Source organism: Xiphophorus hellerii, chromosome 23 (assembly GCF_003331165.1).
Source record: "Xiphophorus hellerii strain 12219 chromosome 23, Xiphophorus_hellerii-4.1, whole genome shotgun sequence".
NCBI classification, from domain to species: Eukaryota; Metazoa; Chordata; class Actinopteri; order Cyprinodontiformes; family Poeciliidae; genus Xiphophorus; species Xiphophorus hellerii.
Window position 1 is genome coordinate 15,731,682 of NC_045694.1, and position 14,870 is coordinate 15,746,551.

A 14,870-nucleotide genomic window follows, 5' to 3' on the forward strand; every position below is an offset into this window, starting at 1 on the left:
GCGTCTTCTGTTCAACAATGGACTTTCTTCCTGCTACTCTTCACTCCCAGTTAGCGACACAGAATGATGCTGCACTTTTAAGACTTTTGCTTGTGAAAGTTGTCTCATTTTCTTTCCACTTCATTGTTAGCTGTATGTGTTGTTCTTTCACATAAAATGCAAATAAAATACATTACATTTATTGTTTTAACGCAAAAATGTGATAAAGATAGAGAACTATTAAAACCTCAAATGGCAAGTTTAGCTTTCTAAACAGGGAATGAGTATTTTTAAAAAATTGCATCATTCACTGAAGAAGAATGACTGAAATTGTTGAATTTCCACAAAATGCTGCAAAGGGATGGTCATTATAATGATTCTTTGATTCCTGACTTTTCATCTAGTCAACCAGTACTTTAATAACAACATGCACAAAAGCACATAATCTGAATTATATCTGCAGGTGATAGAGCCTCCTGGAGAACCCTTCTCAGTGAAACCATCACTTAAAACGAACGTCTCATCCGGTGATGTTTGGCTTTTAAAAGCCACACTCCAAACCACCTTCCTCTCAGACTTTGGGGATTTGTTTGAAACCATTGTCTCTGCAGCGTTGGCCTTCTAAACACGCTCACCCAAACCCAACTGACTGGTTAAATTGGCTAATGTGCTCCAGCATGCACACATCCAGTGGGAATACCTTGAGCAAGACGGCTCTAAAAGCTCGCTTCACATTCTCCAGCATAATGAGTTGAGGAGGGTTAATGAGCTGCAGGCCTACAGGCAGAAATTTGTTGAATGCTGATATGTCTTTCCTGATGAAGGAAATGTTTTATACGATTCCATGTTTTAAAAAACCCCAAATAAGGCAAATTTAGTATCTCGTTTTAATTTATGGATTGTCTGATGACATTTTTCAATCATCTTTTCTTTCAGTTGCTTTAAAGGACATTCAAAAATGTGTCTCAGATCAGAATAGAAATAATGTAGAGACAAGATGTAAATACTTTGTGTAAATCATGAGATTTAAGCTGCATATTTAGGTGTTAAATAAAATCCAGTCAGATCGCTCTGATGAAACTCCAGCAGCTGATTGGCTGGCCGATGTGAACTTTCTATTGGTTAGCATTGATCCTACCAAAGTCGGTACTGTATGCCCTTCATTACAACACAAATACAAAAACTTGTGCAAGTTTTATTTACTGCAAAAATGTGATAATTTGCCTTACGTCTGCCAGGTTACATGTTTTTTTTTATCTTATGCAAATCCCAAAGATGTGTTTTCCGTTTGAATTCAGCATCCTTTACTCTGATGCCATCCATCACTGTCCTCTGATTGGACCACAGGTATAAATGTGTCCACAGAGACACATTCAGGAGGATCCCTGAAACTTTTTCAGGTTTATAAAATCCCCTACAAAAAACAATCCATTAATGTCCCTGAATCAACAATCTCACACCAACAACATATTTGATAGTTTAAGCTAGGTCCCGTTTGGTTAAGGTGAATAAGTACAAATAATTAGTATTTTATTAGAAACATATCAAGGCAGTCGAGGAGCTTTAGCAAAACACAAAACATAAAGACCAAAACCCCAAGAATTTATTGAAAAATTCTGCATTTATTTTGACCTGAAAACAACAAAAAAGACATATTTTTTAAAGAGCACTACACAAGAGGAACAAAAATTGATCCCCCTTTACATTGACAAGCTAATAACTCCTACAATCCTCGGTGCTATGCAGCTAACAAACATTCCCGTAGGTTCAACTATCTCATTATTTCACCGAGCCGTCAGGAGGAGACGAGCTCAAATATCAGCGCAGATTGGTTTCCAGACGTAGTCACAAAGTACGTGATTGTACTTTTAAAATTAAATGTGCTGAAGAAAAAGGTACAAGCTCAAGTTTGTTGATTGGTTTGAAATCAACGGTAAAAACAGTTGGTCCTGGGTCTGTGGGTGTGATCAGTGTCTCTTCAGTCAGACTCTTCCTCTGAGCTGGCAGGAGTGGATACAGCTTCCTCCTCCTCTTCCTCCTCTGACTCCTGGTTGAATAAAACATTTCAGTAAGAACCACTGGGGCTCATTCATCTGTTATCATAGTGAAGATTTAAAAAAATTGTTGAATCTGAGGCTCAACGTGAACTTTAGTTATAAACTTATTTCATTTCGTTCAAAAATACTTTATCAGAAAGGGAAATTTAAATGTTAGCTCATATCATTCAAGTTTCTTCAAAAAGTCATTGTGGATGCACACAGTTGAAAAAACTCTGCCAACAAGAAATAAAAATAAACAAACATCAGTAAAACAGGGAAATGTATTCAAGAAGTCAAGCAGAAAATGGCAACTCCAGTCAAACAGGAAATTGCGCAGAGTTTCCCAAACTATTAGTTGTGAAAACAACTTTAGGTGAGATATTGATGTCAATTGATGCTTAATTAATCTAAGACCAAAGTATCTGTCCTGCAATGTGTTTGGTGAGTTAAGTGAGACACAAATATTCAACTGAAACTTAGACATGCTGCTGAAGAAATGCTGGATGTTACTGAACTCTAGTGACTGAAAGTTTGTAATAGTGACATAAAAACCAGCAGAACTCAGATCGACTTCTGAGAAACTCAAAAAACTCCAGTCTGGAAATCCAAACAGCCCCTCTGTCATCAAACAGCAAAGAAAACAGCCACTAAATTTGACTAGAGCGATGCGTTTTGATAACAATAAGTGGCTACACAAATTACACAAACACAAGAGGAAAACATGTATATGTGCTTCCAGGGAAGTTGTTGAAACTTAGAAAGAAAATCAATCATAAATCTCTTTCATCTGTAAGTCAGAATTACTTTGCTGTTATCAGAGCGATGTTTGAAAATTGTGGCTTTTTCTTTTTGTTTTGAATCAATGCTTCTTTATGCTAATAGTATCCATGATTGGTTTTACCTTCTTCTTCCTCTTCTTCTTGGATTTGCTCTTGTGGTCGGAGTCGGAGGAACTATCGTCGCTGGTCTCAATGAACTCTCGGCTCTTGAAGCTGTCGTTTCCTCCTCGTTCCTTTTCTTTCTCTCCACCGCTGGACTTTCTCTTCTTCTCATCCTTTTTTCCACCAGATTTTCTCTTCTCTCTAAACGGTCGGAGGCGTAAGAAGACAATTACGGATGTAATACGAGCTTCTTTAGGGGGAAAAAAAAAAGAGACACTGAAATAAAAGCCTTACTTCCTGGGACTGGAGGTCGATCCTCCTCCGCTTTCTTTGTATTCCTTCTTTAATTTGTCATATTGCCTCTTTGCCTCCCCTGCTTTTGTTTCCCATTCCTGAAAGAAACATGAGTACAAGAAATCAGGGGTTTTGACTGAAGTGCTGCTCAATTAAAATATAAAATCTCTTCCAACAGGCCATGTCTCACCTCCTTCTCGTCTTTGTTCAGCTGTCTCCACATCTCTCCGGCCTTCTTGGATATCTCTGTGATGGAGATGCCGGGGTTCTCTGACTTGATGCGCTCGCGGCTGGAGTTCAGCCACAGCATGTAGGCGCTCATCGGCCTCTTGGGGCCAGCTTTGTCCTTCTGCTTCTTCTGCTCAGACACAAACAAAATAGAAACTGTTGCTTTCATTGAGGACGATCTGAGACTTGGGAATATACTGTAGGTATTTTCTTTTGCTGCTTTCTCACCTCTTTGCGTGGTTTTCTTTCCTTTTTCTCTTTCACAACTTTAGCTTTTTTGGCCTTTTTCTTTGCGCTCTCGTCTTCGCTATCATCTCCTTCGTCGCTGCTGTCGCTGGCAGAAGCATTGCTGTCATACCTGATTGAAAGGCAAAATGTCGAATGAATCTGTGAAAATGCAAACGCAAGCTTCGATCTGAAGTTGAAAAAGTAAAAGTAAAGGCATTTACTCTTCTGCAATTTCCTCATCTTCCTCTCCAGGGTTGAAAGACTCGTCTAAGGCGAAAAACAGGAGCTTAGCCTTCTACTCTTCAAATTATTTCAAGGAATTCAGATGCTGAATCGGTCACTTACCGCTTCCACTTCCGTCTGAATCGTCACTGTCGTTGCCCTCCTCCCTGATCTTTCCCTCAGCCTTCATCCTCTCCAGGTAGGCATCGTGCTGGTCTTCGTCAGAGTCGCTGTACTCATCGATTTTGCCCTTCATGCCCTGGAACCAAAACTCAGTCAGGGAAACACCTCCACAAATCAACATAAAACAACTTAATATAGACTGTTTGCAGCTACAATCAGAGTCCAACCCGGACCGTCTCTGGTTTTGTTGTTGGCAGAGATGCATCAACTAATCAGGATCCAAATGCAGCGTTTCCCCGTGTATCATAAGTCTGGCGGGCTACCAGGCTTCACTTGTGCCTCTACCAGGCTAAGCATCGTTTGTTTATTTGTTACAGGGTTTTTTATACCCCAGTGACGATGATAGCAAAGACAGATTAAAGACTCTTTGGTGAATTGGTAGGAAGGGACAATGGAAACATAATATGGTCAGTATGTGAACACATATGGAGACTGATGTCAGGTGTCTTTATTCACCTGAACTCCATAACCACTGCCTGTCTCTACCAGTCTATAGGCCTAACGCTAACTTCAGCGAATAAAGTGACAAGTCATGGATAAAAGATCAATTGAAGTGCAAAAAATTTATTCCAAGTTGTATTTTTTTATGTTTGCCTTTTTTAAGACTTTCTAGTCGGTACTTAGGTATTGTTAATGCCTTTGAATAAACACATTAGTTACTTAGTTATATTTTCACATTTCCAGTCAACTTCAAACTTTTTAACTCAAATAACACAGAGGGTTGCTGGCTGACTGCCCTAGCGCTTCTATCACCAGGCTTAGCAAGTTTTCCAGGGGAAAACCTGCTAATATGAACATTTTCCCCCTGATCTTTGATCTACGGGCCAAATACTGAAAAATCTGTTTTCCCACAGAGACTGGTACCGCTTCTCCTTAAAGGATATATTTAAATAAACGGTAAATGATGGGATCAGTCTGGTAAAGAGTGCATTTGGTGATTTCAAAATTAGTTTTTAAAACCAAATAAAAAAAAGAAATAAGTAAAACAGAAGCAATAGTGCAAGACCAGAGTACAGATATGGACATTGTGCCTTTTAGAGAATTTCACTGTGCCTTGGCCAGATTTAAAATATACACATTATCCACCCTATTTATAATAAAAATAATAATGCCTGCCATCAGTGCAGGAATCTTTAAACTTACATTTTAAATCCATTTTAAAGGGATTTTGCAGCTGTAACTTTACTTCACATCATCCAAGGTTCTGCAGCCTGCAGCTCTCTGGACCTTCTATAATGGTTCTAAATAGGTTTGGCTAAAAATAATAAAAAGCTATCCGATGTTTATAAATAGATATAATAGCACATGCAGTTTTTTTTAATAAAAAATGGCATTGAAGTTTCAGGATAGAATGAATCTAATAAGAAAAGCTTCCTGTTATTACAGGGTTTTTATACTTTTGACATAAGATCTTCATCTTGACTAAATTAACTTAAGGTGCAAGTAAAAAGCCCGTTGGCTCAAGCTAATACTTCGTAGACAAGGAAACCAGTCGGGCTACTCTCTCCTCGCCCCCACACGGTCCGTCCCAGCTCCATGCATCTTTATCCACGGCCTTCTGGCTGACAGAAGCATCCAGTTAGGGAGGCGGCCATTAATACATCAACAGGAAATGGAGAGGAGCTCCATTTGTTCTCATTGCCGTTCTCTGCCGACTCCATCACCATGGCGACAGATGATCGCGATGTGGGGAGAAACTTGGCGAAACTCTAAGCCAGCAGGAGCTCGTACTTGTCAGCAGTACGTTACAGGTGGTGCAATCAACGTGGTCGAGTGTTAAACACCAAAAGCCCCCAGGCAGCACATTAGTCAGCACAATGCAAACACACAGAGTTATCAGAGTGATCAGCCTCATACACACCCTCCTCCAATCCACATGGCCCATGATTAGCAATAATTCATTTGAGATTCATCAAGTAATCTGACAAGATTATCCCCCAGAATCCTGCTTGGATCCATCAGCGGCACACCATGCAATCAGAAATCACTCCACACCAATCAACTCGGGTTCCTTCAGCCACACGAGGCGCCCGCAACCATACCCACCTTCTTCTACAGGGTTTACAGACACAGACACACAGGAGAAGGGTGACATGAATCAATATCTGTAAAGGAAAACTGCTCTAATGTTTTAATTTTACAAACTAGAATGAGTTCATTTCCTCATAAATTACCTCTTTGAAGCCTCTGTTCTTGATGTTGAGCTTCTTGGCATTAACAAAGTCAAACAGTTTGCCATATTCCTCCCTACAAAGAAAAAAAAAAGACAAGGAGAATAATTTGGGTTTAATAAACCCAGATTTTGCAAAATGGAAAACAATAATAATATAGCCAGACATTCATTCTCAGATCCACTGAAGAAAAGCTTCAACAGTAATTAAACAATGAGTAATTATGGTAATCAATAGTCGGGCTGCAGCTGCTGATTATTTCAATAATCGATTAATTCTATTAATTATGCTGGCAATTGGATAAAAAAATAAACACATTCTGCAGAAATTTCATTTAACCACTTAACATTTTTAATACAATATTAAAAATACATTAAAAATGCTGTTAATTCTTTTGTTAAATTAGAAATTAAAAATGTTTTTTGACTAACATTGAAGAGTTTGAAGCTTAAACGATTCCACTTAGGAGTTCTGGGTAGAGCATTTTTACAGACAAAGGCTTTTTTTTTTCATCTCAACATGCAAAATGTGTTTATTTTTTGTACAGTTTTGGCTTAATTACAGCTGAGTGTTTTGTTCTTTCAGCAAAAAACCTTTTTAAGTCTGTATACTGCAGTTGGTGATTAACTGATTACTAAAACTGTTGACAGTTGTTTAAATAATCGATTAACCACAATTATTCCGATTAATTGTTTCAGCCCTAAAAAGAATTGATTTGATTTCCTGCCTACTTCAGCAGGTCAGCTGGTCTAACTAAAGCATCTGTCTCAAAATAATTGCTCATTTATCAAAACAGATCACACATTTGTGACTCTTTTCTACTGTTATGTCATCAATCGATTTATGTTCACACTTTAGTTTTCTAAATCAAAATTAGATTTACAAAACGCTTTTAGATTCCCACCCCCATTTTTCAGCACAGCCCAACACAACTGGAACAAGTTCCAGAAAAATCTGATAACATAGAAAGTCTTTCAATAAACACTGAAGCCCCTTCCTCTTCTTCACCAGTGCAGCTGTCGTCTTTCCACACAGCTGAAACCTGAAACACAGCGTGTGAATGAGGCGGCCTCACCTCTCGATGCTGCTGAACGTGTACTGGTTTCCTTGCTTGGTCTCGATCTCAAAGTCAAAGGACCGCGTCGTGGTGGTGCCTCTGGCGAAGTTGACGCAGGAGATTTCCTCAAAGCGCAGGTGAACCGGGGGCTTGTGGACGTAGATGAAGCCCCTTTCCAGAGGGTAGAGGAGGCCTGAAGACGCCTTGTAGGAGCAGGTGATGCACTGAGCGCCAGAGTGGCTGTGGAGGAGAAGAGGGTCTTATTAAGATTTATTTGTTATGAAATAAAATCTTCCAAAAAGAGTGAGATGCATCCTACCCTTGGAAGTTTCCAGGCACAGTGATTTTGCGGTTGACCAGGGCCTTCATCACCCTGCTGACCATCTCATAAAGAGAGCCAGACATGTTTTTACTGAGTTTGCCCTCGAAGCGTTTTTCCACATCCTCCCTGTGGTAGAGTTGACAGGGAAAAAAAAACTGTCTGAATGCAAATATTTGATGGGATTTCTGAGAAGAAAATTAAAGAGGCTATCACACTGGTAAAGCCATTTCCGCTTTACCAGAAACAGCTTTAAAAGCATAATAAAAGCTCTAAAAACCATAAAATAGCTCCTTAAAAGCTTTTGGTGCCACCTAGTGGAAAGCATGAAGATAGTAAAGAAAGCCTTGCAAAAAGTATCCACAGCCATTGAACTTTTCCACATTTTTTTATGTTACAACCAAAAAGTTATATTTTTTTATCCACAAATAAAAATCTACAAAGCGACTCTTTTACAGACCTAAATCCTACAAAGATGTAAACAGAAAAACACATTTTATTAATAAAAATGTTTTAATAAATACTAATTATTATTATTTTTTTTTTTACCAGTAACACACAAAAAATATCTTAAAACTGGTGAAAACCTTTTGTTATATATTAAAATAAAAGTGTATATGCCACACTTTTCATTCATTTGTAAAAAAAAAAAAAAAAAAAAGAAACTTTGAAAAACCAATTTTACTGTCTTTCAGTGTTATTTTGTAATGTGACAAAACGTGGAAAGGCTTGTGTGTATTTTACAAGATTATATTTATTTTAATGACCCATCTTCAGGGTTGTGGCAATAAAAATCAGCCTTCTCCTAACGTACTCACTCGCTCATGTTGAGGGTTAGGTTGATATCCTCTTCCTTAGAAAAAAGCAGAATGAGGAAGTGATAACGCGTCTGACCCTGCTTGATGGGAGGATCCAGACTGATCTATGAAGACACAAACAGGGAAGGTGAGAAACATCAGAGTGAAGTGAAACTTCAGGACAGAAATACTAGAAACCTTGAAAGGAGAAGAGAGACGTTCACTCACCACAAAGAACATCTGCCGCTGATCCTTGTGAGGCAGCAGGAAGAGTCGCAGCACGGTGGTGTAGGGAATCTTGTAGTCGAAAGTTTTACCGTGCAAGTGGAGGAATGTCGGATAGATCCGAATATCATATCTGTAAGAATAGGCCAAAAGAGAAATGAAAGAAAAGATAAATAAAAAAAAACCCCACATTTTAAAAGTCATTTTTTATTCTGTTCATAAGTATGTTTTCTTTGTTGCTTTAAAGCACAGGTGTCAAACTCCAGTCCTCGAGGGCCGCTGTCCTGCAGTTCTTAGATGTGCCACAGGTACAAAATGGCTTAATTACCTCCTCCTTGTGTAGATCAGTTCTCCAGAGCCTTACTAATGACCTAATTATTCTGTTCAGGTGTGGTACAGCAGAGGCACATCTAAAAGTTGCAGGACACCGGCCCTTGAGGACCTGGAGTTTGACACCCCTGCTTTAAAGGCTGTATCCTGTGGCATATTTTTGTTTTTTTTTGTTCATTTTTAAACCAAAAAGAAGATATATTAGGAAAACATACAAACAACAAGATAGTCTGTGTTATCCATTTGGAAAAATAAGAAGTAGAAAATAACAAAAATGTTATTCTTTTGAGCTTGAGAGCATATATTTGGGAGCTAAAGGAGACTAAAACACATAAGTCTAGTCATGGAGTAATGCATTAATCGGTGAAAACACCAAACCGAAAACTCTTGATTGGTGAAATGTTAAAATCAAGTGGGAAATCAAATATAAATAAAACGGTTGCTTTTGTTCAGCATGACACTGTTTATCCTTTGATACGTTTTTATCACTATGTGGGAATCTGAAATGATCGTTTTGTTGGTCTCCTACCTTCCTCTGGGAGTGAGACACTGAAGCTCCTTGAAGATACAAACAGCGTCTCCTGTGGCCTGAATGACATCAGCCTTTGACAAAACGTTCTGGGCGAACGCCTAGAGGAAACAAAACACACAAGCCATTTAATGTTACCATCAACGTTCATAAAGCCAAATTAGTTCCCAGAACCGCTTTTCAATAACCATTAAAAAATGTTAGTGATCCAGCATCACCTCCACAGGGTCTTGTCGTTCGTCAGTCTGACTGGGCGGGACGTAGAATCGGACCTCCATGAGAGAAACCTCGGTGTCGTCGTTCTGGTGGAACTCCAGTGTGACTTCGTTCTTCCCAGTGGCACACTGGGAAACGTTGGACAGAGGGATCTCGAACGCTGTGTGGTCGTTGATATCAAACGACAGCAGCGGTCCTGAGAAAAGAGCGAGTCTCTTTCAACTTTAAATAATCACAGACATCAAGGAGGTGCTGTATTATATTTGAAATTTCCATGCTTCCCCAAATTTATAGATTTTTCTGGACACTTACTGAAAAAAAAGTAATTGATTTTATTATCCACAAGTCATAAACAACATACAAGTTTCCAGTGCAACACTCTGGTAACCATCTATGTCAATGTATGGATATGGATTTAAAAACAAATAAACCTGAATTAAACTATTCCTTAAGAAAGACAGTTTCCTTTATAATCATTAATATCTTTGCTTTGCTTGGCCTTTACTTTTGTCCAGTTAACAAACCACAGGTCTATTTTTGACATGCTGACATAAGAGCATATGTAAACACCAAAAGAGATGAAAATGAGATGGAAAAGAGAATAAAGTTTGACAGGTCAAACATGTCTCCATATTCTAATTTTCTGGGTTTCCAGATGTTTAAGGACTGTGTAGAAACAAAGTGTATTTGACTTCAGTGACTCTATGCCGGCTTGTTTACCTGAGAACTTGGCCGTCCCCCAGTTCCAGCCCTTCACAGACATGTCCTTCTCTGACAACTCCATCTTGTAGTTCGACTTGAAAAACTCTGATAGCTTCTCAAAGTCCTGCGGAGCGAAAAATAAAACAGCAAAGAAACAGAAAGATGAGAGGCGTAAACGGTAGACGGAGAAGTCCTGACAGACTTCGCGGTGAACGGGTCAGAGCCCATTAAAACACGGCCTAGAAGGAAGCAGGAATGGTGGATAATTAATCACAATGTGATTGGGACTGTGCCGCCGGGGAACACAGGGGATGAATGTAATCCATCCGCCTCGTCTGTACTCCGACAATCAGCTAGTTTATTTATCCTGCAGGCCAGCTTACAACTGGAGAGGACGCACACACAGCGACAAACACATGGTCACTGAAACACACACACACAATCCCAGCAGTACAAACACATGTGGAAGTGATTGTGGGAGCAAGTGTGCATAGAGAGGAATCAGATAATTTACGCACCTGGGTATCTGCCTGTCCATAGAGTTATTAGAGCCAATTAGAGTGTGTGTGTGGGACGTGTGTGTGTGTGTACACTAAAGGTCATAAGGATATTTGTTGATCTGGATTAAAGAACTGTTTGTACCATCTGTAAATAAAAGTGTGAATACGTAAAATCGGGAGTTGCTGTTTTGCAGAAGCCAATTTAATAAGAACAAACACACACATCTCATTTCCATCACAGATATAAACATTCACTTACACAACATCACTACATCCTCTGTGTTTTAGGTTTCAAAGACTTTCTTCGAATCTCTTAAAGACATTTTTTGGATTGTGGCTCTATTTTTGCTGCTACTTTTTATCCACTCCTGGTACCAAACAATGAAGAAGATAAACAGAACAGGCAGGACAAGAGAAGTGACAGCGCTGAAAAACAACGTGTCCTCCAGTGTTCACAAAAACATTCGAACTACGACTGCCAAACTGGTAGATGTGAGACTGTCTCTGATGAAGGACATTTTTGAAACACATTGGACAATTTACACGCATGCTGCTGATTCGTATTTAGTTTAGTAGTGTGTATTGTGGTGACCTCTGACATTTTCATATTTTACACTGGACTTTAAACATTGTAGATGAGGATTTTATACATACAACAAATTACAGCAGTTATTGTTACAGTGTTTGAAGAAGGTAGTGATGATAGATGATTGTGAGCTTTGATGAAGAGGACTTTGAGATGAAACTGCAAGAAATAGAGGATTTCTTTACTTCCGATATTAGTACCTTTTTAAACTCTAGCTTTACAGTAACTTCATACTTTGACTTTTACTACCCTGATGTCCTCACCTGATGTAAATTTCATACCAACGTGCTAAAGCTGATGGAAAACAATGGAGAACACCATGAGGGTACAGAGGAAAATGTGTTAATTGCAAAATCACCATTATTATTTTAATATCAGACAGCTCTGCCAAAAAATAAGCTACCTACTAAGGAATAGTTGCTGTTTTGATGGAAACATTAAGTATTAATTGGGCACAAACAGAACGGGAACCAAAGAGGTTTCATTGCTAAGCCTGAGAAGAAGTAATGAAGGAGCCGTCAGCCTCCTGAAGACGATAGCAGCTCAGCGATTCGACACTCTCTGGCAGTGATTCACCATCTTCCTCGGGACATTTCACAGGGACGGATAAATCAAATTGTCTGCTCCGCACGCCAGCAGCTAAATCTCTCGCCAATTCTCAATTACCAACACTAACTGTGGGATAATAAACAATGACATCACGGCTTTTCCCCCAAAACCAGAGGATCTATATTCCACCAAAAATATGCTGATTAACCCCAGGAGACAGTCGCAGCCTGCAGGTTGTACCCACACCCTCATCCCTCTGTTACAGTTACATCCTGACGTTCTCCATACACTCAGAGAAAAGACAATTTAAAACAATGTGGAGATACAAAAGAACAATGATTTTTTTTTTCTTGTTTTCTGAGCTAAATTGCTCCAGTGAATTGACATAAACACCGACTCAGGAGAGTTGATAATTGCACTGTTTATGAACCATGCATACTGGCGCTGGTTTCCCTCATTAATCCCATTAGGGGTTTGAGGAGAGAAGCCGACTGATTCACAGGACTCTGACAGAAACCCACACGCACTTAGAGCCAGTCAAATGGCAGCCCTTTTCACACCAAGCACACTGGAGTTTATCTGTAGAAAACAACAGGGAAAGAACGGGAGCTGTTTATCAGACGGCACTTTAAAACCCGAACCTCCTTTATCAGAAGGAAAAGCCCATTCGTTCTGAGGAACATTTTATTATTTCCCAGCAATATTTAATCTGCTGGGAAGATTAAATAACTTCCCAGCAGTCCAATAACTCCATCGGACTGAGTCATTTGGGAATGATTAGCTAAATACACACAGAAGCAGAGCTTACCGTGTCCCTGAAGCCGTCATATTTGTAGATGTGCCCCGTGCTGGTGCCGAGTTTGATGCCGTGGCCTAAACACACGCGCCTCCACTGTGCCTGGTTGAGCTCTCCGGCCGGGATGCTGTCCACCTTCCCAGTCTTGTTGTTCTTATAAACCACACTCTGTTTGCTGAAACGCAGCCGTCCGTCATTCTGCAGGGACACAACGCAGATCTGGGTTTCTCTTTTCATAATACTCTCAAGAAGAGAGCAGATAAAAGTTATCAAATTTACTCATACTTCACTTTTAAAAACAACTTTAGCTGGCAAAAGGTATATGTATTTATGACAAATAATGAGGGGCATGAATCCTTTTGAAAGGCACTATAAGATTCGATATAAACAGGTTAAAAACAAAATTAGGTTGTTTTTTAACTAGGTGGGTCATATAGTAAAAAGATGGTGCTCTTACGTACCCATGAGCCTTTGACCTCCTGATAGATATCGTTGAACTCCAGCATGTCCCCCATGTTGGCTGCAGGCGATGACTGATGCTCTACAGAGAGTCCGAGAACTGGATCAGATACACACATCCACAGATTATGGAAAGCACATGTGCTACTTCAAAACTCGAGTCAGAAGACGTCAAGATATATTTATCACAACTGACTCAAAAGCTTTAAGTGAGCTTGTAAACTAAGAAACGGCGGGGTAGTATCATTGCGATTACTGTTAATATAAAGGAGGAGTTTTTCCTATGTAATTAGTTTTCACTGTAGTGAAATTGAGCTGTAGCACAGTTTTGTATTTTCCAGGAGCAGAATAAAGGCTAAGCTAGCTGAAAATACATGAGGTGCACTTCTTTTGTGTTAAAACGCTTGATGGGCTCCAGCAATCTTAAAAGAAGTAAACGACACGCGCTACAACACCGCCCAGCAGAGGCACGCCGAGCATTTAATCAAGCGCCCGGACAGAGCAAGGCCGGCATGAGGAAAACAAATCGCGATTCAAAAGGTTTAAACGTCAAACAAAACACTCGAAATAAACCTCACAAGCGCTTTGCAATCTCCGCTGCCTCACAATAACCACTGACCCCACTTCTATCTAAAACAGAAAATACCGTATGAAAACGTGAAACCTTACAATCACTGACGAGCCTCTGTTTCCCGCGTGTAGCATCAGGAGCTAGCGCTACGTCACAGGAAGTGGCGAGCGGTGTTTGTATCTGTGTCCGGCTAAGTAAAAACATTTTTTTTTTATTGGTTTATCTATATATTAAAAAAAACGTGTAATGAAATGTATTGAAAGTAACTATATGTTGTAAGTAAATTACTGGTTTACTCAAATTTGACAATAATAAGACGGAAGGGAGTTTGCGCAGATCATAACTGACTACAGTAACAACCAACTGCCACAAGAGGGCGCGCAATGATTCTGGTAAGAACTCCATCTGTTCCCAAACTGCATATTCTGACCCAAAAGAACTTTAAATACAAAGTGCGAAGAGGCGCGACTAGTTTTAATGTATATTATTATTATTATTATTCAGAATCAAACGTACTATGCCCTAACTCGTTGCATAAACAAATACACAAATTAATTTTTATAAGTTTAAGAACAGAGCAGTGTTCTTCAGGGTCTTGACAAGATTAACCTGCTGGGATAGAAAGAACAACTGTGTGGCCAGTGGAGTTCTATATTATATTCTGTCTTCATTAAACACATAGAAGAATGCAATAAAAAAAGTGAAAAGATTAAACACAAGCAGTAAACTAACCAACTAAATAGAACAGGCTGAATAGAGGGCCTGAAGGCCTGTCTTAAATCATAACCCATTTAAGGCTCCCACTCTGTCAAGTAAGATTATACTTTCAGTGCTGCGCTCTCCCAAATAAATCTCCTGTTCCATAAAAAACAAGAATTGAGTCCCAGGTCTCCTCTTTGCTCCGAATAATCCAGCCCTGAGGATCTCGACTGTCAGCTCAAATAAGTAGGCCACTTTATTCAAACTCATTCACCGCTTGACTTTAACGGATTTTTGGATCTCGGCTTGA

General features: G+C 39.4%; 1 protein-coding gene across 4 annotated transcripts; it reads right to left on the reverse strand.

Moving 5' to 3' along the window:
* Window positions 1–1,580: 1,580 nt before the first annotated feature.
* On the reverse strand, window positions 1,581–14,040 carry ssrp1a (structure specific recognition protein 1a). Of its 4 annotated transcripts, none has more exons than XM_032555344.1 (19): window positions 13,960–14,040; window positions 13,293–13,372; window positions 12,844–13,029; window positions 10,419–10,524; window positions 9,701–9,894; window positions 9,483–9,583; window positions 8,627–8,756; window positions 8,420–8,523; window positions 7,602–7,730; window positions 7,301–7,522; window positions 6,229–6,301; window positions 6,101–6,106; window positions 3,995–4,130; window positions 3,871–3,916; window positions 3,650–3,779; window positions 3,384–3,551; window positions 3,194–3,291; window positions 2,920–3,100; window positions 1,581–2,026 (listed from the first exon to the last, which is right to left on the reverse strand). In XM_032555344.1, exons 2-19 carry the CDS (start codon window positions 13,344–13,346, stop codon window positions 1,958–1,960), a joined length of 2,133 nt encoding a protein of 710 aa, XP_032411235.1. In that variant the 5' UTR covers window positions 13,347–13,372; window positions 13,960–14,040; the 3' UTR covers window positions 1,581–1,957. The 4 variants fall into 4 exon arrangements, with proteins under 4 accessions (XP_032411235.1, XP_032411234.1, XP_032411232.1 ...); XM_032555343.1 differs by having other exon boundaries at window positions 13,293–13,390; window positions 13,960–14,027; XM_032555341.1 differs by having other exon boundaries at window positions 13,293–13,390; window positions 13,974–13,990.
* Between the last annotated feature and the right edge of the window lie 830 nt (window positions 14,041–14,870).